Source organism: Lipotes vexillifer, unplaced genomic scaffold, assembly GCF_000442215.2.
Source record: "Lipotes vexillifer unplaced genomic scaffold, Lipotes_vexillifer_v1.1 scaffold785, whole genome shotgun sequence".
NCBI lineage: Eukaryota > Metazoa > Chordata > Mammalia > Artiodactyla > Lipotidae > Lipotes > Lipotes vexillifer.
In genome coordinates, this window is record NW_006791778.1 from 745,439 (window position 1) to 773,173 (window position 27,735).

General features: G+C 38.6%; 1 protein-coding gene across 1 annotated transcript in view; it reads right to left on the minus strand.

The window, feature by feature from the left end:
- The window catches only part of BCO2 (beta-carotene oxygenase 2), a 46,601-nt gene extending 21,832 nt beyond the window's left edge, over positions 1-24,769 (minus strand). Inside the window, 5 exon segments of the mRNA XM_007464634.1 lie at positions 607-709; positions 2,315-2,430; positions 2,619-2,830; positions 19,249-19,453; positions 24,682-24,769. Coding sequence (XP_007464696.1) covers positions 607-709; positions 2,315-2,430; positions 2,619-2,830; positions 19,249-19,453; positions 24,682-24,769 — 724 coding nt within the window.
- Between the last annotated feature and the right edge of the window lie 2,966 nt (positions 24,770-27,735).

A 27,735-nucleotide genomic window follows, 5' to 3' on the forward strand; every position in this document is an offset into this window, starting at 1 on the left:
AAAATACGGTTAACACCAGCACATACTAGGCACTCAATAAATGCTGGTTATCGTTATTAGCCATTAGAACCTTCTGGAACAGAATAACAGGCAGCTGGGGAAGTATATGGATGACCAGGAAAGAGATGTGATATAAGTGGTTGTGAATGCAACCAAATTTTAACCTTAACTTACTTTGTAGTGTTTTACTCCCATGGTAATAATGAATTCCTTCCTATGTAACATACAGTATACCTTCTCTATATCTCTTTGCTGTAGCATTCTAAATTTCTTATACTTACAATATGGTACTTCCTAAAATTTCAAGTTTGAGAAATACACTACTCATCCCTACAATGCTTGGAAGCCAAAAAGCATTACGGAACATAAAAATGTGAGTCACGCTGAAAAGATCAAATAGAAAATCAGCTTCCAAGCATATGTGCAAAAAGACCACAGAACTTAATTATAAATTATATATTTTAAGTTCAGTAATGCTACTTCAGAGATTTCTTTCAGAACCTTTCAAATGAAGTTTCATATATGTTAACATCTTGGCCATAATGGAACTGTGGGAAGATAGTTAACTCTCAATTATTTTTCAAAAGACCCCCATCCCAACTTTACCATGTTGCCCATAGGAGTTCCCCATGTTGTATGCTGTTCCATCTTTGTCATAATGAGGATGTGCAGTTGCTCCATTCACAGCAATAAATTTGTTCCAGTCTACCTGCAAATTTAAGACCATACAGAGACTTAAATATTACATGAGAAGATCTCTATTTAGACGCATAGACAGTAGGGCTGTGTCAAATATTTTTAAAATAAGATATAAAAACTACAGTTTAAGCCCTAATGTCTCACCTCTGAGAAATCAAAATTATTTTTCCTACTAAAGAAAAAGAAAGTAAGACCAAAGAACAACAAAACCAAACAAAAACTCTACCACCAACAAAAACAAAAAATGGACAAAAATGATTATCCAGTACGAATTTTTTATTTTGCACAAGATCACAGGAAAGATCAAAAGAATAAGAATTAAAATTAAAATTCTGGCCCAAAGTTTTATTTTATCTTTAATTAATGTGTAACGTGAAGGCAGTATGGGTCTAGATAATCTCCAGTCCAGTTCTACCTGTAGCTAGGTAGAAAATGAATTGGCAAAAATAAGTCTGGCTATTGTAAATAGTGCTGCAATGAACATTGTGGCACACAACTCTTTTTGAATTATGGTTTTCTCAGGGTATATGTCCAGTAGTGGGATTGCTGGGTCATATGAACCTAATGGATCAAGAGATGAATGGATAAAGAAGATGTGGCACATATACACAGTGGAATATTACTCAGCCATAAAAAGAAATGAAACTGGGGCTTCCCTGGTGGCGCAATGGTTAAGAGTCCGCCTGCCGATGCAGGAGACATGGGTTCGTGCCCCTGTCCGGGAAGATCCCACATGCCGCGGAGCATCTAGGCCCGTGAGCCATGGCCACTGAGCCTGCACGTCTGGAGTCTGTGCTCCGCAACGGGAGAGGCCACAACAGTGAGAGGCCTGAAAAAAAAAAAAAAAAAAAAAAAAAAAAGAAATGAAACTGAGTTATTTCTGGCGAGGTAGATGGACACAGAGTCTGTCATATAGAGTGAAGTAAGTCAGAAAGAGAAAAACAAATACCGTATGCTAACACATATATAAGGAATCTAAAAAAAAAATGGTTCTGATGAACCTAGAGGCAGGACAGGAATAAAGACACAGATGTAGAGAATGGACTTGAGGACATGGGGAGGGGGAAGGATAAGCTGGGATGAAGTGAGAGAGTGGCATGGACATATATACACTACCAAATGTAAAATAGCTAGCTAGTGGAAAGCAGCTGCACAGCACAGGGAGATCAGCTTGGTGCTCTGCAACCACCTAGAGGGGTGGGATAGGGAGGGTGGGAGGGAGATGCAAGAGGGAGGGGATATGGGGATATACGTATGCATATAGCTGATTCACTGTGTTATACAGCAGAAACTAAAACATTGTAAAACAATTATACTCCAATAAAGATGTTAAAAAAAAGATTAAAAAAAATAAGTCTGTACTACTCTATTTCTCCTTCGTCCTAGCCTTCAGACATTAGGACTAAGGAAGAAGTCTAGAACTATCTTTAAGGAAAACCCCAACCCCACAGGCCATTCTAACCAGGACAGAGGGTACACAATGATGTGAATCAGTGGGTAACTTTGATTTTGTTTAAGGATCCAATTTTTTCTTTGGATATTAGCTACTCTACAAAGTATTTTGAATGGAGAGAAATTTTAGGGTTTACTATATTCATTTTTAACCTATATTTACCTTTTCTGTTTTTTCCAGGGTTTCAATGTCCACTTTATTCATGAAGTTGGTTTCCGTACTAATGTAGTAATCACCCTTGTACTGCACATAGTTGACATTGGTGTTGTCAGTAATTGCTGAAATCAAACCCCAGAGTTATTAAAACACCACAACTTTCTCAAGGTAGAAAGCAGTTTAAACATCCTCTTATATCAAAAATATGTATATTTCAATATTCATATTTATATAGCTTGACATATATCATAATAATTTAAAGAATCATCACTATCCCCTGCAAATTCTGAGCATATTAAAGGCTGCTTACCAGGCGGTTCAAATTTTGACATGAAACGTTCAAAAACATTCTTGCATGGATCAGGGAGAGCCAATGTGCCAAATTCTGAGATCACAATTCGATCATGAACACTGTTGGCCTTATATGTATCACTCTGTAGAAACTTGCTCCTGTATGTCACTGTGCCCTTCTCCACCTTGAACTGGTGAAGTAAAGCCATTCCATCAAACCAGTGATTGTACCTTTAAACAGGAGCAAAAATAGAAAAATAAATATTAGGAAGATAAACATGGGGTCAAAATGAGAGATTTCAAATACAGAAATAAGGAAATGGGATGGGTTCCCAGCAGAACCTGCTCAGTCAAAGAACTTGAAATTAAGGGTTGATAGCTTTTGAGTACATCCTGGAGTACAACAATGAAAGAGCAACTTACATTCTCTTGACCCTTACCCCTTCTCAAAAAGCTCACACATCAGAGGGCTAAAGAAAAACCCTAAGCTGGTGACGCCTAAGATAATTCTGTCTTTAACCTATAGCCAAGATATCATCATATGGAATGCTTGACACTTCTCAAATTAAAATGGATTCCAAAACTTTTAGAGATAGTTATCTTCATATCTTATACATATTACATTTTCTATTTATTTAAAATTTTTTCAAATTTATCAAAACTATGCTAAAGTAAGCAAGTAAGATGACTATCCTTACTGGATAATCATTTTTGTCCATATAATTACACTATAGAAATGATGTATCTAAATGATGGAACATCAAAACGCTGTAAGGAAAAGTTTGTGCTTTGCTTTTAAAAGCATTTAATATTATTTAGTCTTTTCTCTCATATGCTTGACAGATTGAATGCTTAATGCCTTCAGCATGAATAACAAGCTAAAAGGCTTGGTCTTCTCTTAAAGGCTTGTCTTAAAAGGCTACGGTCTTGAAAGCAGGGATTCAAAGAGATATTTGTACACCCATCTTACAGCAGCATTATTTACAGTAACCAAAAGGTGGAAACAACCCAAGCATCCATCAGCTAAAAAACGGGATAAACAAAATTTAACATACAATGGAATATTATACAGCCTTAAAAAGGAAAGAAATTCTGTCACATGCTGTAACATGGATAAACCTTAAGGACACCATCTAAATGAAATAAGCCAGTCACAAAAGACAAATACTATATGATAGCACTTACATGAGATATCTAAAGTAGTCAAATTCACAGAAACAGAAAGTAGAATGGTGGTTACCAGGGGCTCAGGGGAGGGGGAAATGGAGAGCTATTGTTTAATGGGTATAGAGTTTCAGTTTCTCAAGATGAAAAAGTTCTGAAGATCTGTTTCACAACACTAACCTGTACATTTAAATATGGTTGAGTTGGCAAATTTTATGTGTTTTTTACCACAATTTTTTTTTAACTGCAGGAAATAAAGGGTTTTTTTTTAAGGTCCTCTTTATGCAGTGATTTGAGATGATATCTTTATAATTTTATCATTTTTGATATGAGAGGATGTTTAAACTGCCTTCTCCCTCAATTTTATTGAGTTTATAAACTCAATTTCTGTAAGTTCTTGGGTCCATTTCTGGGCTTTTTATTCTGTATCACTTGTCTATTTGTCCATTCATGCATCAATATCACAATGTTTTAATTATAGAGTCTTTATAGTATATTTTAACATCTGATAGGGTTAGTCCCCACCCCTCTCTGAGAATTTTCTTTCTTAGTGTTTTCTTGACTATTCTTGCATATTTATTTTTCCACATGAACTTTAGTATTCATTTGTCTAACTTCCTTTGAAAACTGGAATTTTTATTAAGATTGTATTAAATTTAAAAATTAACTTAGGGAGAACTGACATGTTTGTGATGTTGAATCATCCATCCTATTCAAGAACAGAGGATCTTTCTATTTAATTGTGTCTTTTAGGAGTGTTTGAAAGTTTGCACATTTCTTGTTAAACTCATTTCTGAGCATTTACTCTTCTTTGTTGCTATTTTAAATGAGGTTTTTTCGTACCATTATGCCCCCTAACTGGTTATTATTTGTGTATATGAAAGCTAGTGATTTCAGTATGTTAATTTTACATCCTGTTTACCTCACCTTTTGTTTATATTGTCATTAATTCTCTGCTGCTTTCCAGGTTTACTTTACTAATCCGTGTGCCTCTAATTAATTTCTTTAGTTGAATTGTATTGGCTACATCTGGTTAAATAGAAGTGAAGATAGTAGCCATCCTTTCTTGTTTCTGCTTTAGAAAAAAACTTGTAATGTTTCCCAATTAATATTACTGGTTTTAGGACTAAAATGAAAATATATTAATTTATATCTGTGTGTAGATATATACGTGTATATATATGTAGATATATACACACACATAGACTAACATATATAAATATATGTATATATAAAATACATATATAAATATGTATGTATGTGTGTATATATATATATATGTACAAAATCGTGTTAAGAAAGTATCCCTCAAGTCCTACTATCTTGAGTATTTTTATGGGGAATGGGTGTTGAATTTTGACAAACATTTTATTAGCATTTATGGAGAAGATTATGATTATGACTATGATTATGATTATTTTTCTTGAGATCTATTAATATGGTATATGACAGTAATGGATTTCCAAATAATGAACTTATCTTGCATTCTTGGAATTAATCCTACTTAATTATAGTGAATTATATGTTTAATGTAGTGTTGGATTCTGTTTGTTAAGAAAATATTTATTAGTATTATATTAGTACTATATATTTTGTACTTTTTTTTGGATATTCATAAATAATATGAATAATTGTCTTCTTTTTTGTAACAACTTTATCATGTATAGATATCAATGTTATACTTGCTTCATAAAAGGAAGTGGGAAACTTCCCTTCATTTTCAATCCTTTAAAATAATCTATAGAGCACTGAAACTATCTGATATTTGAAGGTTTGGTAGAATTTCCCTGTGAAATAATCTGGGCCTACTGCTTTTTTTAAGAAGCAGTTTCACAATAAGTTTCTTGTTTTCTTCAACAGAAATTGGTCTGTTTAAACTTTCTACCTCTATCAATTTTGGTAATCTGTATTTCCTCAGGGAATTATCCATTTCCTTGAAGTTTTCAAATGTATTTGCATAGAGGCCCACAAAATCTTCTATACTTTTTTATCTGTTTCAATGGCTTCTTTATCATTGTCATTTCTTTCTTTTCTTCTTTTCTATTTTTCTTTTCTTCTTTTCTATTTTTCTTTTCTTTTTTTTTTTTTTTTTGGCCACCCCATGCAGGGCCACACCATGCAGCTTGTGGGATCTGAGTTCCCTGACCAGGGATCGAACCCATGTCCCCTGCAATTGGAAGTGCAGAGTCCTAACCACTGGACCACCAGGGAATTCCTTCATTGTCATTGCTTTCTCCCTTTTTCCTTGATAATGTTAGCTAGTGGTTTCTCACTCTATTTTGGTAATTTTTTATCAAAAAACATTAAAAACAAAATAGTTTCAATAATTATTGTTATTCTAGCCTAAATCCCAATAAAATCATGATACGTAGAGCCAAACACAATACTCTGTGTATAAACTCAGACACTCAGCTTCCTCATTTAAGATATTTCACATTCTTTTCTTTCTTTCCTGTTTTTATTTGTTACCACCTCAAATTGCTGACTTGTACTGAGCTGTCAAGCAAAACCCCTAATTTTTAACACATTCTGCTGTTAAACCAATCTCTTCCATCTTCATTCTTGTAATAACTGGTTTGTTTTTTTTTTTGCGGTACGCGGGCCTCTCACTGCTGTGGCCTCTCCCATTGCGGAGCACAGGCTCCAGATGCGCAGGCTCAGTGGCCATGGATCATGGGCCCAGCCGCTCCGCGACATGTGGGATCTTCCCGGACCGGGGCACGAACCTGTGTCCTCTGCATCGGCAGGCAGACTTTCAACCACTGTGCCACCAGGGAAGCCCATAACTGGCTTTCTTGATCCATATTTACCTTTAATAAATTTTAACTTGTTAGATTCCATCTCACAAGATCCTTCTAGACCTTGTCATTCTATGCATTCATTTATTCAAATCAACCAACATTTTTTGAGTCCCTACTATCTGCCAGGCATTGTCCAAGCCCAGCAATTACACGCATGTAAATAACTATAATACAAAATGATTACTGCAACAATGGAGAAGTGTTAAAAAACATTATCTATGCACAGGAGCAACAGGATGGAAGGATGAGGTTATCAGGGAAAGATCAAGAGGAAAGAAGACATTTGGCTGGTCCTTTAAGGATGTTTGCCAACTGAAGAAGAGTAGAAGGGTATCCTAGTGAGAGGTAATTAAAAAAAAAAAAAAAAGGAAGAGCCTGAAGGCATATGGTATCTTGGAGGAATAGCCAGTAAACAAATTAGTGTGTAGACAGAGCCGTCAGTGGCAGGTGATGATGATGGAGAAACAGGTCAGCACAAGACCTACCAGCACTTAAATTTAAGGCTTAAAGAACTTCAACAGGAAAGCATGACGTTTTGGAACAGGAAAGTGAAACTGTGAGACTCGTATCTTAAGAAGGTCACTCGACACAGAGTAGAATATGGGACAGAAAGAGGAGCATTCAGGCAATAATACAAGTGAGAAAAGATAAGAGACTAAACTGAAGCAGTACAGTTAGAAAGGACAAATAGCAGAAATAAGTCAGAGATAACTGACAGGAGGTAGGCAGTGACAAAAAGAGAGAGTCCAAAAAGTCACACCTGAATGGTGATGCTTTAACTGAGACAGAGAATACATGAAGAGCAAGTATTGGGGAAAAGCAAACAGTTCAGTTTTGAACAAGAGTCTGAGCCATTTGCAAAACATCAGGGTAGAGATGTTCCACAGCCAGTTGGGAAAATACCAGTCTAGAGCACAAGAGATGGGTGTGGGGTGGGAGAGAGATACCTGAGAGTATCTCTGTGTGACGGACATAGCCATAGGTGCAAATGGGATAATAACACCATCTACTGAACACTTACTACATGCCAGGTACTGTGCTAGGCACTTCACCACATCTTTTCATATATATATATATATATATATATATATATATATATACAGTGTGTGTATAGAGTTGACCCTTCAACAACATGACTTTGAACTGCATGGGTCCACTTATACACAGATTTTTTTAGTAGTAAATACTATGGTACTACATGATCTGCAGTTGGTTGATGCAGAACCACAGATGTGAAGCAACCATGGGTATAAAGGGCTGACTATAAGTTATATGCAGTTCTCCCACTATGCTGAGGGCTGGTGCCCCTAACCTCCGTGTTGTTCAAGGGTCAAATTTATAAATATTTATCCCCCCCCTTCACATTGCTGAGAGATGTGGAACTACTATTACCATATTACAGATGTGGAAACCACGGTTCAGAGCAACAACAAGCCCAGGGTCACAGGACAGGTAAGTGGCAGAACAAGGATCTCAACCCAGTGCTGACTCTACATCCTGGGATCTACAACACCCACAGAAGTAAGGTGAACCATAAGAAGTTATTTGGCAGGAAAGGGAGTGGAGAGAGGGCACTGAGGGAAAGAAGAGAATGAAAACGCACTGAGTCCCCATCCCTGTCAGCCACTGAATGAAGCTCTTTGCATGCATTATCTCCTTTAATCATCATATCCAGTCATTAAAATCGATTTTATTAGCCCCATTTTTCACGTGGAAAACCTTGCTCAAGATCATAGTGCTGATAAGTGGTGAAAATGAAATCTGAACCCACCCCATCTTACTCTAAAGAATGTATTATTTCTACTACAGCAAAGAAAGCATACAATGAGAGAAAAGGAGGGAATGCTCAAGTCAGAGGCTGGGGTATGTCAACATCAAAGGGGCAGTGAAGTGAGCAGCAAAAAAAATTATTTTAGAACATGCAATCAGAGAGACAGAAGAAGAATCAAGAGAAAGTGTTATGTGGGAATCCAGGACCAGAGAATGTTAAGACGGTCAAAAAGGTCAAATGCTATAGAAAAGTCAGGCTGAGGACTGCAAAACCCATTTCATTTACATTTAAGAGGCTTTGGTGACCTTTTTGAGAACTGATAGCATGCACGGTGGGGTGAAAAGTCAGATGGCAGTGAACTGAGAAGACCTCAGGAAGGAGGAAAACAGAAATGGTGAGAGGAGGAAAGAGGGTATTTGCTGGAGAGGAAGGTGGGAAGGAATGAGGGTTTTTTAGGATGAGAGGACATTTGCAGGCTGAGATGAGGGGTTAGTGAAGGAGAAACAGATACAAGGGGAGGAGCATGAATGAGGAGGGAAGAGGGCCGCTTCCTCTGATGATGATGAGAGGCAGGAATAGGTACCTCTGTGGGGAGACGGGGAGGTGGGGAAGACGGCAGCTGAAGGAGCTCAAATCCAGTTGCCCCTCTATCCATTATAAAGTAGGCAGGTCTACCTGTTGAGAGTGAAAGGGACAGGGAGAGTGATGGAGGCTTCAGGAAAGGGACCCTGTGGGAAGCTGGAAAGAGCTAAAGATTTCCTGGCAGCACCAAGGACTCAGCTGGGGCTGGAAATCGTAATTTTGTAATTGAATCAATCCGCAAGGTTCTGTGTTTCCTCTAGAAGTGCTAAGCAGGCCTGGGCCCTGAGTGGAGGAAACCAGAAACAGGCTAATGTAGGACCAGAACTGGTCAGAGGAGAGGCAGAGATCGCCAAGGCAAAGGAAGTGAGGATGGTGATGAGAGTGTATTTGAAGGGATTGATCGTGGAATCTGCACCTGGGAGAAGAAACTAAATGAAAGCTGATAAACTGAGAAGACGAAGAAGAGTAAGGAGAAGAGAACTCGATGCGGCTGAAAGTAAGTTTCATGGGAATGAAGGAGTGTGGAAATTGGGGCTCTGAGCACCCAGCGGAGTTTCAGAGTTCACGATTTCAGGGGTAGGGCAGTTCTGTGGAATAAGATGCAGGATGTGGCCTCAGTACGTGGCCTTAGTGAAGTGGCCCAGAGGGGGGAAAAATCATTGCAGTGGGGACGGTCAAGGAATTGCAAGGCTGGAGTGTCTTCATCATGGATCCTGAAGTCATTCCAGGAGAGTGGTAGATGGTTAAATCCTGAGGATATTTACTATTCTGCCCAGATTCATATGATTTTAAAAACTGATAAGCATGCCTTCAGTGCAATCATTGACAAAAAATTTTAATTAAAGAAAGGCCTTTGTCATGTCACTACTATGTCTGCATGTTGATCTTTTGAGTGGCATCTAACAAAGAGATCAGAGATTCACAACCACGTTGGGCTATTCTTGTTCATAGGTTAAGAGTCACGTTGACTTCAGGTCTCTACCTCTCCCTTTAAATCTAATTTGGGATCTCAAAGATAGCAGAGTAGAGGAACATGCATTCACCCCTTCTTGCAAGAGCACTGGAATCACAACTAACTGCTGAGCAACCATCGATGGAAAAACACTGGAACCTACAAAAAGGATACCCTACATCCAAAGACAAAGTAGAGGCCACAGTGAGATGGTAGGAGGGGTGCAATCACAATAGAATCAAATCCCATACCCGCTGGGTGGGCAACCCACAGACTGGAAAGCAATTATACCACAGAAGTTCTCCCACTGAGTGAAGGTTCTGAGCCCTGCGTTGGGCTTCCCAGCCTGGGGGTCCAGCAATAGGAAAAGGAGTCCACAGAAAGACCAGCTTTGAAGGCCAGCGGGATTTGATTGCAGGACTTCCACAGGAATGGGGGAAATAGAAACCCCACTCTTGGAGGGCACACACAAAGTCTTCTGCTCACCAGGACCCAGAGGAAAAAGCAGTGACCCCATAAGAGACTGGGCCAGACTACCTACTAGTATTGGAGGGTCTCTTGCAGAGGCAGGGGACAGCTGTGGCTCACTGTGGGGACAAAGACACTGGCAGCAGCAGTTCTGGGAAGTACTCATTGGTGTGAGCCCTCCTGGAGGCTGCCATTAGCCAAGAGAATTCAGCACCACCAGACCAGCTTTGCAACAAATGCTAAAGGAACTCCTCTAGTCGGGGCAGAGACCAGAAACTTAAAATAACCCTGTACACATATAGACTGCTATATCAAAACCTCATGGGAACAGCAAGCCCAAAAACTACAATAGATAGACACACACAAAAGAAAAAGCAACCCAAACACAACACTAAAGATGGTCATCAAACCACAAGAGAACAAAAGAGGAAGAGAAGAAAAAAGACTTACAAAACAAACCTAAAACAATTAAGAAAATGGCAATAGGAACATACATATCAATAATTACCTTAAATGTAAATGAATTAAGGAGCTTCCCTGGTGGCACAGTGGTTAAGAATCCACCTGCCAGTGCAGGGGATGTGGGTTCAAGCCCTGGTCTGGGAAGATCCCACATGCCGCAGAGCAACTAATCCCATGCACCACAGCTACTGAGCCTGCGCTCTACAGCCCACAAGCCACAACTACTGAGTCTGCACACCACAACTACTGAAGCCTGTGTGCTCTTGGGCCTGTGTGCCACAACTACTGAGCCCATGTGCTGCAACTACTGAAGCCCACAAGGCTACAGCCCATGCTCCGCAACAAGAGAAGCCACTGCAATGAGAAGCCCGCGCACCACAACAAAGAGTAGCCCCCACTCGCCGCAAATAGAGAAAGCCCACACACAACAACGAAGACCCAACACAGCCAAAAATAAATAAAATTTGTTTAAAACGTAAATGAATTAAATGCTCCAACCAATCCTGCAGTACTAAGAGGGAAGTTTATAGCAATACAATCTTACCTCAAGAAACAAGAAAAATCCCAGATAAACAACCTAACCTTACATCTAAAGGAACTAGAGAAAGAAGAAGAAACAAAACCCAAGTTCGTAGAAGGAAAGAAATCATAAAGATCAGAGCAGAAATAAATGAAATAAAAATGAAGAAAACAATAGGAAAGATCAATGAAACTAAAAGCTGGTACTTTGAAAAGATGAACAAAATTGATAAACCTTTAGCTAGACTTATCAAGAAAAAAGCGAGGGGACTCAAATCAATAAAATTAGAAATGGAAAAGAAAAAGTTAGCAACTGACATCACAGAAATACAAAGGATCATAAGAAACTACTACAAACAACTGTATACCAATAAATGGACAACTTGGAAGAAATGGACAAATTCTTAGAAAGGTACATTATCCCAAGACTGAACCAGGAAGAAATAGAAAATATGAACAGGCCAATTACAAGCAATGAAGTTGAAATTGTGATTCAAAAACTCCCAACAAACAAAAGTCGAGGCCTAATGGCTTCAGAAGTTCTACCAAACATTTAGAGAAGAGCTAACACCTATCCTTCTGAAACTCTTCCAAAAAATTTCAGAGGAAGGAGAGCTCCCAAACTCATTCTATGAGTCTACCATCACCCTGATACCAAAACCAGACAAAGATACCACAAAACAGACAAAGATATCACTGATGAACATAAGACGCAAAAATTCTCAACAAAATACTAGCAAACAGAAACCAACAACACATTAAAAGGACCATACACCATGATCAAGTAGGATTTATCCCAAGGATGCAAGGATTTTTCAGTATACACAAATCAGTCAATATGATACTCCACATCAACAAACTGAAGAATAAAAACCATATGATCATTTCAATAGATTCAGGAAAATCTTTTGACAAAATTCAGCACCCATTTATGATAAAAACTCTTCACAAAGTGGGCATAAAGGGAAATTACCTCCACATAATAATGGCCATATATGAAAAACCTACAGCTAACATCATACTCAATGGTGAAAAGCTGAAAGCATTTCCTCTAAGATCAGGAATAAGACAAGGATGTCCACTCTCGCCACTTTTATTCAACATAGTTTTGGAAGTCCTAGCCACGGCAATCAGAGAAGAAAAAGAAATAAAAGGAATCCAAATTGCAAAAGAAGAAGTTAAACTGTCACTATCTGCAGATGACATGATACTATACATAGAAAATCCTAAAGATGTCACCAGAAAAATACTAGAGCTCATCAATGAATTTGGTAAAGTTGCAGGTTATAAAATTAATACACAGAAATCTCTTGCATTTCTATACACTAACAACAAAAGACCAGAAAGAGAAATTAAGGAAATAATCCCATTTAGCATTGCATCAAAAAGAATAAAATACCTAGATATAAGTCTACCTAAGGAGGCAAAAGACCTGTACTCTGAAAACTATAAGACGCTGATGAAAGAAATCAAAGATGACACAAACAGATGGAAAGATATACCATGTTCTTGGATTAGAAGAATCAATACTGTGAAAATGACTATACTACTCAAGGCAATCTACAGATTCAAAGCAATCCCTATCAAATTACCAATAGCATTTTTCACAGAACTAGAACAAAAAATCTTAAAATTTGTATGGAGACACAAAAGACCCTGAATAGCCAAAGCAATCTTGAGAAAGAAAAATGGAGCTGGAGAAATCAGGCTTCCTGGCTTCAGACTATACTGCAAAGCTATAGTCATCAAAACAGTACATTACTGGCACAAAAATAGAAATATAGATCAATGGAACAGGATAGAAAGCCCAGAAATAAATCCACTCACCTCTGGTCAATTAATCTACAACAAAGGAGGCAAGACTATACAATGCTGGAAAGACAGTCTCTTCAACAAATGGTGCTGGGAAAACTGGATAACTATATGTAAAAAAATGAAATTAGAACATTCTTTAACACCATACACAAAAATAAGCTCAAAATGGATTAAAGACCCAAATGCAAGACCGGACACTGTAAAACTCTTAGAGGAAAACACAGGCAGAACACTTTCTGACATAAATCACAGCAATATTCTTTTTCGATCCATATCCCAGAGTAATAGAAATAAAAACAAAAATAAACAAATAGGACCTAGTTAAACTCAAACGTTTTTGCACAGCAAAGGAAACCATAAACGAAACAAAAGGACAACCCACAGATTGGGAGCAAATATTTGCAAATGATGTGCTCAACAAGGGATTAGTCTCCAAAATTTACAAACAGCTCATGCAGCTTATATCATCAAAACAAATAACCCAGTCAAAAAATGTGCAGAAGACCTAAATAGACTTTTCTCCAAAGAAGACATATAGATGGCCAAAAGGCACATGAAAAGTTGTTCAACATCACTAATTATTAGAGAAATGCAAATAAAAACTACACTGAGATATCACCTCACACCAGTCAAAATGGCTATCATCAAAAAGACTACAAACAGGGCTTCCCTGGTGGCGCAGTAGTTGAGAGTCCGCCTGCCAATGCAGGGGACACGGGTTCGTGCCCCAGTCCAGGAAGATCCCACATGCCGTGGAGCGGCTGGGCCCGTGAGCCATGGCCGCTGAGCCTGCGCATATGGAGCCTGTGCTCCGCAGTGGGAGAGGCTGCAGCGGTGGGAGGCCCACGTACCGCAAAAAAAAAAAAAAAAAAAAAGACTACAAACAATAAATGCTGGAGAGGCTATAGAGAAAAGGGAAACCTCCTACACTGTTGGTGGGAATATAAATTGGTACAGCCACTATGGAGAACAGTATGAAGGCTCCTTAAAAAACTAAAAATAGAGCTACCATTTGATCTTGCAATACCACTCCTGGGCATATATCTGGAGAAAAACATGGTCCAAAAGTATACATGCACTCCAATGTTCATTGCAGCACTGTTTACAATAGCCAAGATATGGAGGCAACCTAAATGTCCATCGACAGAGGAATGGATAAAGAAGAGGTGGTACCAAAAACAGAAAGATAGATCAATGGAATAGGATAGAAAGCCCAGAGATAAACCCATGCACATATGGTCACCTTATCTTTGATAAAGGTGGCAGGAATATACAGTGGAGAAAGGACAGCCTCTTCAATAAGTGGTGCTGGGAAAATTGGATAGGTACATGTAAAAGTATGAGATTAGATCACTCCCTAACACCATACACAAAAATAAGCTCAAAATGGATTAAAGACCTAAATGTAAGGCCAGAAACTATCAAACTCTTAGAGGAAAACATAGGCAGAACACTCTATGACATAAATCACAGCAAGATCCTTCTTGACCCATCTCCTAGAGTAATGGAGATAAAAACAAAAATAAACAAATGGGACCTAATGAAACTTCAAAGCTTTTGCACAGCAAAGGAAACCATAAACAAGACCAAAAGACAGCCCTCAGAATGGGAGAAAATATTTGCAAATGAATCAACTGACAAAGGATTAATCTCTAAAATTTACAGGCAGCTCATGCAGCTCAATAACAAAAAAATAAACAACCCAATCCAAAAATGGGCAGAAGACCTAAATAGACATTTCTCCAAAGAAGATATACAGACTGCCAACAAACACATGAAAGAATGCTCAACATCATTAATCATTAGAGAAATGCAAATCAAAACTACAATGAGATATCATCTCACACCAGTCAGAATGGCCATCATCAAAAAATCTAGAAACAATAAATGCTGGAGAGGGTGTGGAGAAAAGGGAACACTCTTGCACTGCTGGTGGGAATGTGAATTGGTTCAGCCACTATGGAGAACAGTATGGAGGTTCCTTAAAAAACTACAAATAGAACTACCATATGACCCAGCAATCCCACTACTAGGTATATACCCTGAGGAAACCAGAATTCAGAAAGAGTCATGTACCAAAATGTTCATTGCAGCTCTATTTACAATAGCCCGGAGATGGAAACAACCTAAGTGCCCGTCGTCGGATGAATGGATAAAGAAGATGTGGCACATATATACAATGGAATATTACTCAGCCATAAAAAGAAACGAAATTGAGCTATTTGTAATGAGGTGGATAGATCTAGAGTCTGTCATACAGAGTGAAGTAAGTCAGAAAGAGAAGGACAAATACCGTATGCTAACACATATATATGGAATTTAAGAAAAAAAAATGTTATGAAGAACCTAGGGGTAAAACAGGAATAAAGACAGAGACCTACTGGAGAACAGACTTGAGGATATGGGGAGGGGGAAGGGTGAGGTGTGTTAGGGCGAGAGAGAGACATGGACATATATATACTAACAAACGTAAGGTAGATAGCCAGTGGGAAGCAGCCGCATGGCACAGGGAAACCGGCTCGGTTCTTTGTGGCTGTCTGGAGGGGTGGGATAGGGAGGGTGGGAGGGAGGGAGACAAAGAGGGAAGAGATATGGGAACATATATATGGTACATACATACAATGGAATATTATTCAGCCATTAAAAAGAATGAAATAATGCCATTTGCAGCAATGTGGACAGACCTAGAGATTGTCATACTGAGTGAAGTAAGTCAGACAGAGAAAGAGAAACATTGTACGATATCACTTATATGCGGAATCTAAAAACAAATGAACTTTTTGAAAAGAATGAAATAATGCCATTTGCAGCAATGTGGACAGACCTAGAGATTGTCATACTGAGTGAAGTAAGTCAGACAGAGAAAGAGAAACATTGTACGATATCACTTATATGCGGAATCTAAAAACAAATGAACTTTTTGAGAAAACAGAAAGAGACTCACAGAACGAACTTATAGTTACCAGGGGGGAAGGGTGGGCAAGAGGGGCAGTTAGGGAGTTTGGGATTGACACGTACACACTGCTATATTTTAAATGGATAACCAACAAGGACCTACTGTATAGCACAGGGAACTATCCTCAATATTATGCAACAACCTAAATGGGAAAAGAATTTGAAAAAGAATAGATACATGTATACGTACAACTGAATCACTTTGCTGTACACCTGAAACTATCACTATCACAACGTTGTTAATCAACTACTTTCCAATATAAAATAAAAAGTTAAAGAAATGCCTCCCAAAATGTTTGCAAGTGAATTCTATTGAAAAGACATGAAAGGTATGAATGAGACTTAGGGGTCCACAAAAGAGAAAGTTGTATATTATGATAACAGAAATAACTGATGATGCCTTTTAGAAATAAAAAAGAAAAGTCTCCCATGAAAATAAATAAGTAAATCTAAGTTGGGAGCCAAACCACTAAACTAAGCCTCAATTTGTTTTCTCTTCAACTTGAAGATACCTGTACTTCTCACCCAAGAGGCAGGCAAGACCTTGTTCTTGCTATAAATGCCTACTGCTGGCTCTGAAAAAAAATTGATTTGAAGGACAAAGTAGACACTTATGAGGACCAACCACACCACCCATTTTCCTTCCCCCACAAAGATCTTTATATTAAAAGAGGCCTGTGGTGCAATCCCAGGCCCTGAGTAGCTCTGCTACTTGGCTTTACAATTGACTAAAACTGCTCCTGTAGCAGATGAAATACCATGTGCTTTTTGTAAGAGGCTGTTACCCTCTGGGCAGTGAACTAATAGTTTTATTTTTCTTTTCCTCCTCCTCTTCTTTTTTGCTTCATAATCTTTTTTCAAATTATAATTTTCATGAAATCCAGATAAAAATAGGGAAAAGTAGAGCTTCTCTGTTAGCGCTAAGGGTGGGTGTCCATAGGTCTGTTCAGTCATTTTCTTTTTTTCTACCTCCAAATCAGTCCCCTACCTTCCCAGCCCCCCAGCCATTACCCTAAGCATTTAAAGTAACTTCTTAAGGGCTTCTTGCAGCAGCTGGTTGGGGAGGGGTAGGGCGGTGGAAGAACATTGCATTTTGTTTCCTTCTAGCAGTGGCATTTTAAAAGTCTAATATTCAGTAAAGACAAGATGCAACAGGTTCAGCAAATTAAAATATCTGGGTTATTAAGAAATATATCTTAAACATGCCCCTAATTCTTGATATGTTTCTAACAACAGCTGGAGAAACACAGTAGGACCATAATCAGATCCCCACCAGGCCCATAGGAATGATATAACTAATAGAAGGTACAATTAAGTGTTTGCCAGGAGCTTGGGGAAGGGGAGCATAGGGAGTTACTGTTAAATGGGTACAGAGTTTCAGTTTTGCAAGATGAAAAGTAGATGGACGGTGGTGATGATAGCACATCAGTGTGAATGTACTTAATGCTAATGAATGTACGCTCAAAAATCGTTGGCAAATTTTAGATGGCAAATTTTATGTAATGTGTATTTTATCATATTTTTTTAAAGGGCAGTGATTTCTGGAATATCATCCAGCCATTAAAAGTAATAGTCATTCAGATTTTGTAGCAACACAGATAAAAAGGCTTATGACAGTATGAAACTTTTTTAAATGAGGGCAAACAAATTCAGTTAATATCTAAAATATATAAAGAACTCATACAGGGCTTCCCTGGTGGCACAGTGGTTGAGAGTCTGCCTGCCAATGCAGGGGACACGGGTTTGAGCCCTGGTCTGGGAGGATCCCACATGCCGCGGAGCAACTAGCCCCGTGAGCCACAATTACTGAGCCTGCGCGTCTGGAGCCTGTGCTCTGCAACGAGAGGCCGCGATAGTGAGAGGTCGACGCACCGCGATGAAGAATGGCCCCCCGCTTGCCGCAACTAGAGAAAGCCCTCACACAGAAACGAAGAGCCAACACAGCCATAAATAAATAAATAAATAAAGTTAAAAAAAAAAAAACCCCAGCCAAAAAAAAAAAAAAAAAAAAAAAAAAAAAAAAAAAAAAAAAAAAGAACTCATACACTCAATAGCAAAAAAACATAAACCTGGTTTTAAAATGGGCTGAAGATCTGTATAGACATTTTCCAAAAAAAGACATACAGATGGTCAACAGGTACATGAACATATGCTCAACATCACTAGTCATCAGGCATATGCAAATCAAAACCACAATGACATACCACCCTACACCTGTTAGAATGGCTATTATTGAAAAGTCAAGAAATAACAAGTGTTGGGGAGGATGTGCAGAAAAGAGAACACTCACGCACTGTTGGTGAAAAAGTAAATTAGTACAGCCAGTAGATTAGTAGATTAGTAGATTAGTAGATTTCTTCCTGACCATAGTGGTTTCTTCACATCACTTCATGTCCCTGTAGACACACAGAGAAGTAACTCACTAAAGAGTTATTGGATTTTTTCAATTATTTACATATATTTATTGAGTGCTATTTAAGTACAGGGCACTATCCTAGATATTGGGGATATGGGTTTAACAAGAAAACATCCCCACCGTCATGAGACTGCCATCTAGTGAGGAAACACAGCTAATAAATAAATAAACAAAAATATACTGGATATTGATAATGCAGAGAATTAAAATAGGTAATATAAAAAATAGTAGCATTTTTAAATTGGGAGATCAGGGAAGGCTCAAAGGATGTGAAATTTGAGCTCATATCTGAATGACAAGAATCAGACTTGGGAAGAGAGATGAGAAAGCCAATGCCAAGACCCTGAGCAAAAATAAACATGACTGGTTTGAGGAACTGAAAGAGCCATTGTGTCTGGGGAGTACTGGGTAAGGGAGTGGTATGAGGTGAAGACATTGCCCCTTCCTTCAGGAACTTGTGATGAAATAGTGATTGCTAGTCCTATAGATAGTTCCTAACACTTCTCTTTTAGCATAAACTTTCAGATGACTTAAAATTTGCAATATTCTGCAAAGCAGAAAAGTCAAAACTTTTAAAAAAGAATTAAACCTCCATTTTTTTTCTGTAGACTATAGTTTCCTCATCTGTAATCAAAGGGAGTGCATGGCAATGTTAGCCTCAGAGAGGAAGCAGATATTAATGCATATTCCACAGAACCAGTCCATGCTAAGAAATCCAAATTGTTCTCCAAAATCAAGGCTTACTTATCCTTCCCATACTCGAACTTCCCAGGTCCAATTCGAAGCAGACAGCCATTGAGCCACTTAGGAAAATGTCCCCGGACTCGAGCAGAGATGATCTGCGGAGTCTCCTCCACCGTGGTTAAAAGTGGTGCAATACACGGAAGGCTCTTCCGCTTACTGAAAATCACTTTTTTCTGATGAGTATTTTCCATGTACTTCTTCAACACTGTGAAGAGGAAATCAAAAGCACAAAAATTGTACCAATCTTCTATGAACACTCCTGTTTCTCCATAGACAATAATCTCATCTACTGGTAAGAGAAGTATAAACCTAACACCAAATATAGTCCCCAAATTCCTCTCCTTCCTCATTCTCAGACCACCAACTCTTTGGTTCTCCATTTTTGAACCACAATAATCCTTTTGGTGTTCTTGCAGTACAAATCTGCCTAAGAATTAACTCAGGACTTTAGTTACCACTATTGTCATTTCTCATAGTTGAACAATGCTGGTCTTTTCACAACACTGAATCTACATGCTAAGCACAGATGTACTAATAGCTACACATCACTGTTATAATAAAAAATACCCACCATTCAATATTATCATAATTACATTGACCTCAGTACTTTAGGTACACCAGAATGTGATCCCAAAGATTTCATAGTGATTTATGAGAATTTAATAGGATCTGCAATTTAATTTCTGCCTTTTTTTTTTTTTTTTTTTTGGCTGCGTTGGGTCTTCGTTGCTGCGTGCGGGCTTTCTCTAGTTGTGGTGAGCGGGGACTACTCTTCATTGCAGTGCGTGGGCTTCTCACTGCGGTGGCTTCTCTTGTTGCGGAGCACAGGCACTAGGCACGTGGGCTTCAGTAGTTGTGGCACGTGGTTTCAGTAGTTGTGGCGCCCGGGCTTAGTTGCTCCACGGCATGTGGGATCTTCCCGGACCAGGGCTCAAACCCATGTCCGCTGCATTGGCAGGCGGATTCTTAACCACTGCGCCACCAGGGGAGCCCCTAATTTCTGCTATTTTAATGGTACACACATGAATGAACATGGCATTTTCTAGGAAAAAGGTATCATAAATTAAATTATGCAGTGAAACCTGGTCTGAAATTACCTGAAATTCAAAAGCCACAAAAAAGGCATTATTTTATAATAGAGCTGAAAATTATCCCTTTATTTCATATTTATTCAGTGTTCACAGGCAGTATTTCCTAACACAGAGGGGTGGTCAAGTACATAATTAATTAGATACTATAAAATATAGTCTTTTATTTCATAAAACTTTAACAGTGATGAAGTCTAAACTAGAAAACCTAACTAAAAATAGGGACACTATTGTTTTAGCAGAACATTTTATAATAGTGTATCTATTATCCCACTTCTTTCAACTCTTTCAAAAATTGAGTTTAGAGCACTTGAGTCCTTCTACTTTCCTATAAGTAACAATTTGGTCAAACCCAGCTATTTCCTGATTTCCCAAAGAAAATTCACTTTCACCCTGAATGTCCTTCCCACTAATCTATCCCTAAGGAAATTTTATCTATTGTTCAAAGTCTATCTGAAATGCTATTTCCTTTAAGAGGCAGCATAGTGTAATACTTAAGAGTGTGGGACCAGGCTCTGACTGGCTCTAGAATGCTTGGGTTCAAATCTTGGCCTCCCATTTTCCAAATAATTAGCCTTGAGGAAGACCACCTCTCTGTGCTGCTTCCTCCTTCTAAGATGGGAATAATAATAATCCTTATTGCTTCTAAGGCTATAAATAATAAACAGGTTAGGTTACATTAAGTTTTTAGAACATAGTAAATACTCAAACAATTTTTTGAGTCTTTTTTTATAAATTTTTTTTTTTTAATTTATTTTTGACTGCACTGGGTCTTCGTTGCTGCGTGCAGGCTTTCTCTAGTTGTGGTGAGCAGGGGCTACTCTTCATTGCAGTGACTTCTCATTGCGGTGGCTTCTCTTGTTGCGCAGCACAGACTCTAGGCACCTGGGTTTCAGTAATTGTGGCACAGAGGCTCAGTAGTTGTGGCTTGTGGGCTCTAGAGCACAAGCTCAGTAGTTGTGACGCATGGGCTTAGTTGCTCCATGGCATGTGGGATCTTCCCAGACCAGGGATCGAACCTGTGTCCCCTGCATTGGCAGGCAGATTCCCAACCACTTCACCACCAGGGAAGTCCCTCAAACAATGTTACCTATTATTATTTATGTAGCTTTCAATGACCAATCAACAAGACGTAATATCTTCTTTCTTTGAATTATTTATTCATTCAACAAAGTGATAGGCACTGCTGAGGGATAAAGTGTTAGAACTCAGATGTAAAGGAATCCACTGCCTAGGAAACAGACATACAAGCAGATCATTTATACTGTAGTCAGCATTTTGTTTGAGCATTATTTCTCAAGGTCTGGCCTGGGGTCTACTTGTAACAGAAATACCTGGTGTTATTGCTAATGCGCAGATTCATGGACCCCACTCTGGACCTAATAAATCAGAATCTCTGAGGTAGGGCAAGCAGGTATTCTTAGGCATACTACAATAAAATTTGAGAACCACAAGATTAGAAGTATAAAGAGGATGCTTTGAAAACTTAGAAAAGGAAACCCTCTGGTATTTATCTTACTACTTTTATTATTATTATGCATATTTATCTTATTTTCACTCTTAGATTAAAATAAGTTCCCTGAGGTCAGATCTTTTACTCCTCTTACTTAAGTAGAAGTAAACTGAATACCCTGATTGGGTATTTGTCTTAATATAGATTCATGAACTTAAAACATTTTACATTTTAGAAAACATTTACATGTTCTGTACTCCATAGCATCCTGGTGGCAGTTTATTATATATTCTTCATATTTTCCATAGAGCTTGATAATGTAGGCAACAGCTCCTTAAACCCCTTTCTATTTTTAGCTTCTGAGACATTGAACTTTTCTAACTTTCCTGCTTCCTCTTTGTTTGCTTTATACCAGCTTCCTACTTACTAGCTAGCAACCTTGGGCAAGTTACTAATCACTCTGAGCCTCAGATTTTTCAATGATAAAATGTGGATAATGAGAATAAAAGGCAGATAAAACTTCCTGTTCAAGTCCATCATCATAATTAAATATAATAATAATAGATAATTTCCAAAAGTTAATTCCCTTTATTGGTTCCTCTTCTTATCACTTCATGAATGTGTTCCTAAAGTCTGACCTTGGACCTTTACCCTTTAACCTCAGCACTCTCCCTTGGTAATCTCATCTAGTCCCTTATTTTCACCAATTACTTCTTGCAGGTGACTCTCAACATGTCAAAAGAGAATTTTTCATTTTCCCCCTTCCAAATCAATTTTCCCACCTGCTAAGTAACATAGCTTCAAAATCTCTGTGGGCCTTGAATTTGTCTTCCTTCACTGTCCCCCTAACATTCAATAAGTGGTTAAATTCTGCTGATTATACCCACACAATGCCAGGAAGAGGACAAGGGAATGATATAGGGTAGCCATTATATATTACTAGGGCTCAGAAGTTTGCAAGGGTGCCTGGGACAAATCCTTTGTAAAGATTTTTACCAGTCCACCTATCCTGGGTAGCTCCCCCAATTTTTCTTCCAGCCTGAACCTGTTCTCATAAGCACTGATGCTTCATTTTCTCTTCCTAGCAGTAACTTCCTTTCTACTATCATAATTTAGGTCCTCACAGACTCTTAGACGGATATTATCACAGCCTCTTAATTGAAACTAGATAGGGAAGCTATCATCTATGCCAGAGCTTCCTAATTGGTGGGCCTCTTGATCCCCTTAGCCCTTAGGATGGCCGAGGCCCCATGTCAATCACCTCCAGCTCTATGCAGCTCATGGGGTTCCAGATCCCATCCAATTTACTCCACTATGCAGTAAAAATATTATCATTTTGTATGTGAGCTATAAGGTAAAGGCATTAGGGAGCACTGCTACTAAATTCATCTTCTAAGCACAGATCTGATTGTGTTGTATATTCCTCCATAAAACCTTTACTAATGACTCCTCACTGTCTACTAAATAAGGTCTGAACTACTTGGCCAGGCATTGATGAAGGCACTGTACAGTCTCACATCAACCTACCTGTCCATTAATGCCTCTCACTAATACCTTCTCCTCCAGCCAAACTGGACCACTCTCCAGTCTCTTCTCATCATAATCGTATACCTGTTTTCACCTAGGATATTTCTCATCTACTTAAGGTGATGCATCCTTCAAGATGCAGTGCCCATGTCACCAGCTTCATAAACACAATATTCCCATTTCATATAGTAAGAACTGATTCTCCTTAGTCTGAAATCACACAGCATCTGTTTTAGCTCTCTTATGGCATTTGTCTTACTCCACCTAGTGTGATAAAGATGAATATAGTTTACGACTTCTACTACCAGTACTCCTTGAGTACAGGGTCTTGTTTTTGTCTCCACCCCATTACCTAACACACTGCCTTACATAGAGCAAGCACTACATTATTTAATTAAATAATTTATTTTTTTATTTTTCTTTTTTTTGCAGCCCTGAAATTGAGCATTTATTCTTAAATCAGATGCAGCATATTTTTTTATAAAATATATTTTATATACTGCCCCTTTCTCAAAAGAAAGCAGCAAGACTCAGCAATTAATTATCCAAACCTAATGAGGGAAAGGTTCACAAGTGACTGCAGCCTGATATTTATCAGAAAGATATAACAGCCTGGGCGGTTGTTATTTTCCCTCTTCAGGTGCCATCCCCCCATAAAGCAGGTTTCAAGAACAATGGGAACGTGTGGTTGAAGGACAAAGAGGTTTTCTCTTGTTTTTTTGTTTTGTTTTTGAATTTTTGAATTTTATTTATTTTTTATACAGCAGGTTCTTATTAGTTATCTATTTTATACATATTAGTGTATATTTCAATCCCAATCTCCCAATTCATCACACCATCACCACCACCCCCGAATTAAATAACTTTAAAGTTTTTACTGCATATCAGTATGATGTCTAATAGCTCTATATCAGTCAATTTCAAGAATAAAATCATGTAACAGTTAGTAGATACAATAGAAAGCTACAAAACAATAAACAGAGGTTTTAAGGCAGTCCCCCAGAATGCAAACAGAAGAACCAAACATTTACATTAGAACATGTAGCAGTGATTTTCAAATGAGAAAATTCTAAATAGTGAATATTCTTCCTACTGCAGATCCAAGAGAATTCCTAAACCCTGAATCCCACCCCTTATGTTGTATAAAATATACAAACAGAAAGGCTGTTTCCCTGAAATCAAGTAAACAAATCCTGACTCAATCTTCTTTAACTCCCCGCTCTGCAGTGCTACCGCCTGTATCTGCTCCACACAGATTGGAAAACTTCAGAAGTCCCTAGTATTCTTCAGGAAAGAGGCACAGAGATCTAAGTTCAGGCTGGTAGAAAAAGGAGAAAGAGGAAGAGGAAGGGGCAAATCCCCTACCTGGAATCCAGTGTACTACCACGGAAAGGAAACCAGTTACAATGGTAGAAAGATTGCTGACAAAACGTAGAAAGATTTGAAAAAACATCTTTGTATTGAGTTCAGTAGCAGCAGATCCTGTGATTCCCAAATCCTCACACTGACCAGCAGTGAAACGCTCACTTCCTGGGCTGTCCCTGGCTCACTGACAGAATAGAAGGGGGTGGGGAAAGGGCAGGACTTCAAAATGCCTGCAACCACTCTTAGTCTCATTTCCAGAACAAGTATCCCAACAACCTATCTATAGTAAGTTGCTGTTAGAAATACTGAAATTGGACCACCAATAGTGGTCTCCCTCCCTAAACTTTCCTCTTTCAAATCTGTCCTCACACTACAATTCAGTTGATCCAGGGGATCAATTTCATTACGCCACTCCTCTCCTCTGAATGATTCAGATCTCCTCTTCCTTTACAGAATAAAGTCCAAATTTAATCTGTCAACAAAGGACTTTACAATCTGGCCACAACCTACCTTTCATCCTTTGTCTCTCTTTCTAGCATTTCACCTTTCCTTTTCTATTCACTTAATTTGCAAAACATTCTCTAACAATCTAGTATGACTAAAGCCCTGTGAAGGTATACCCTTAAAAAACTAATAACCATATATAATTTTATTAATTTAACAAACATTTCTGAGCTCCAATGTATCAAATACTGTGCTACAAATTGAGAACAGATTCTGTCCTGCCCTCTAGCAGTTTAGATGATACACTATTCCCCTTTGTGAATTCTCAGCCCAGTAAAATGACTTACCACGTTTTTTTCTTCTGTGCCTCTGATCAAATTTTTCCCTGCCTGAAATATCCTCCCTCTTTCCTTTTCAAAAACCCATTTCAAAATCTACCTATCTGGGGCTTCCCTGGTGGCACAGTGGATGGGAGTCCGCCTGCCGATGCGGGTCACGCGGGTTCGTGCCCCGGTCCAGGAGGATCCCGCATGCCGCGGAGCGGCTGGGTCCGTGGGCCATGGCCGCTGGGTCTGCGCTCCGCAACGGGAGAGGCCACGGCAGTGAGAGGTCCGCGTACCAAAAAAGAAAAAAAAAAAACCTACCTATCTGGTCTTCCCTGGTGGCGCAGTGGTTGAGAGTCTGCCTGCCCATGCAGGAGACGCGGGTTCATGCCCTGGTCTGGGAAGATCCCACACGCCGCAGAGCGGCTGGGCCTGTGAGCCATGGCCGCTGAGCCTGCGTGTCTGGAGCCTGTGCTCCACAACGGGAGAGGCCACAACAGTGAGAGGCCCGCGTACCGCAAAAAAAAAAAAAAAAAAAAAAAAAAAAAAACCTATCTGATCCCCTTGCAAAAGCCTTCTAGTAACTTCCACTAAAAGGAGTTAGTGCCACAGAAATACTTTTAACATTGACATATCATGTCTTCCTAGCAAAGACACGTAAGTGTATTTCAAGAAAAGAGTGGTTACACAGGGAGATCAGCTCGGTGCCTTGTGACCACCTAGAGGGGTGGGATAGGGAGGGTGAGAGGGAGACGCAGGAGGGAGGAGATATGGGGATATATGTATATGTAAAGCTGATTCACTTTGTTGTAAAGCAGAAACTAACACACCATCGTAAAGCAATTATGCTCCAATACAGATGTTAAAAAAAAAAAAGTAGTGGTCAAACTTGTCAGAAGGGAGAACAGAGTATCTTAAACTATTCTGTACTCCCCACAGTGTCTAGCAGATCATGATGTACAAAGAGACTCAATATATATTTTGATTTGTAATTAGTGAAGAATAATTTATAAACTTATGAAATCGTATTGAAATGAGTGATAAGTATAAATCAAAGGGAAAATATATTCCTGCAATAGCATATTTCCAGTTGTGAGATAATTATTCTCATGTGGATGGTACCAAAGACATCCAATTTGATTAAAAAATAAGCATTAATTAGGCTTTCAGGAACTTTTTCCCCAGGAGGTAGCTGTTCTGACCAGTAAACACACTGTGACTAAAAATCAGTTCCCTAGTCTTATACACACCCAATGAAATGATCAAATTTAACCTACACAGGGAAGAACCAGATGCTGAGCAATGGTGACACTATCAAGATATAACAAATATAATACAAAATCCACTCTGAAACAATGTTAGCCTTATCTTTCACATTAGTAACAAATGCTTAGAAAAAAATAACTCAAGAACATTTCTTAATGATGATGGGACAGCAGAGTCATCTTCGTAGTTAACATTAAATAACTCTAAGGTAACAGAATAACTCAAAATCCAGCTGATTTGTCATATCAACTCAGAGACAGTCTTCCTGTTGCACTCAGTATTTAAAAATCCCATTTCTATGGATGGACCTAGACTGTCATACAGAGTGAAGTAAGTCAGAAAGAGAAAAACAAATACTGTATGCTAACACACATAGCTAACGCATGTATATGCAATCTAAAAAAACGGTACTGATGAAGCTAGTGGCATGGCAGGAATAACGACACAGGTGTAGAGACCGGACTTGAGGACATGGGGAGGGGGAAGGGTAAGCTGGGATGAAGTGAGAGAGTGGCATGGACATATATACACTACCAAATGTAAAACAGATAGCTAGTGGGAAGCAGCCACATAGCACAGGGAGATCAGCTCAATACTTTGTGACCACCTAGAGGGGTGAGATAGAGAGAGTGGGAGGGAGACAAGAGGTAGAGGATATGGGGGTATACGGATATGTATAGATGATTCACTTTGTTATACAACAGAAATTAACACAACAATGTAAAGCAATTATACTCCAATAAAGATGTTTTAAAAAAATTAATAAAAAATTTTTTAAATCCCATTTCTAATCTTCATTGACCTCCAACCTATCCTGTGACGTTAACATATCCCTCTACAAACCAAATAATTTTTTCCACTTAATAACCAATACTTTTAGTAAATATTCTCTTATTTCACTGTTTTCAGTGCTTTCTTGTATGAATATTTATTATATGTGGTATATATGTCTTAAAATAGTAATTTGATGAAATGAGATTTTAACATTTAGAAGGCAGCAAGGCAAACATGCTATCCACCT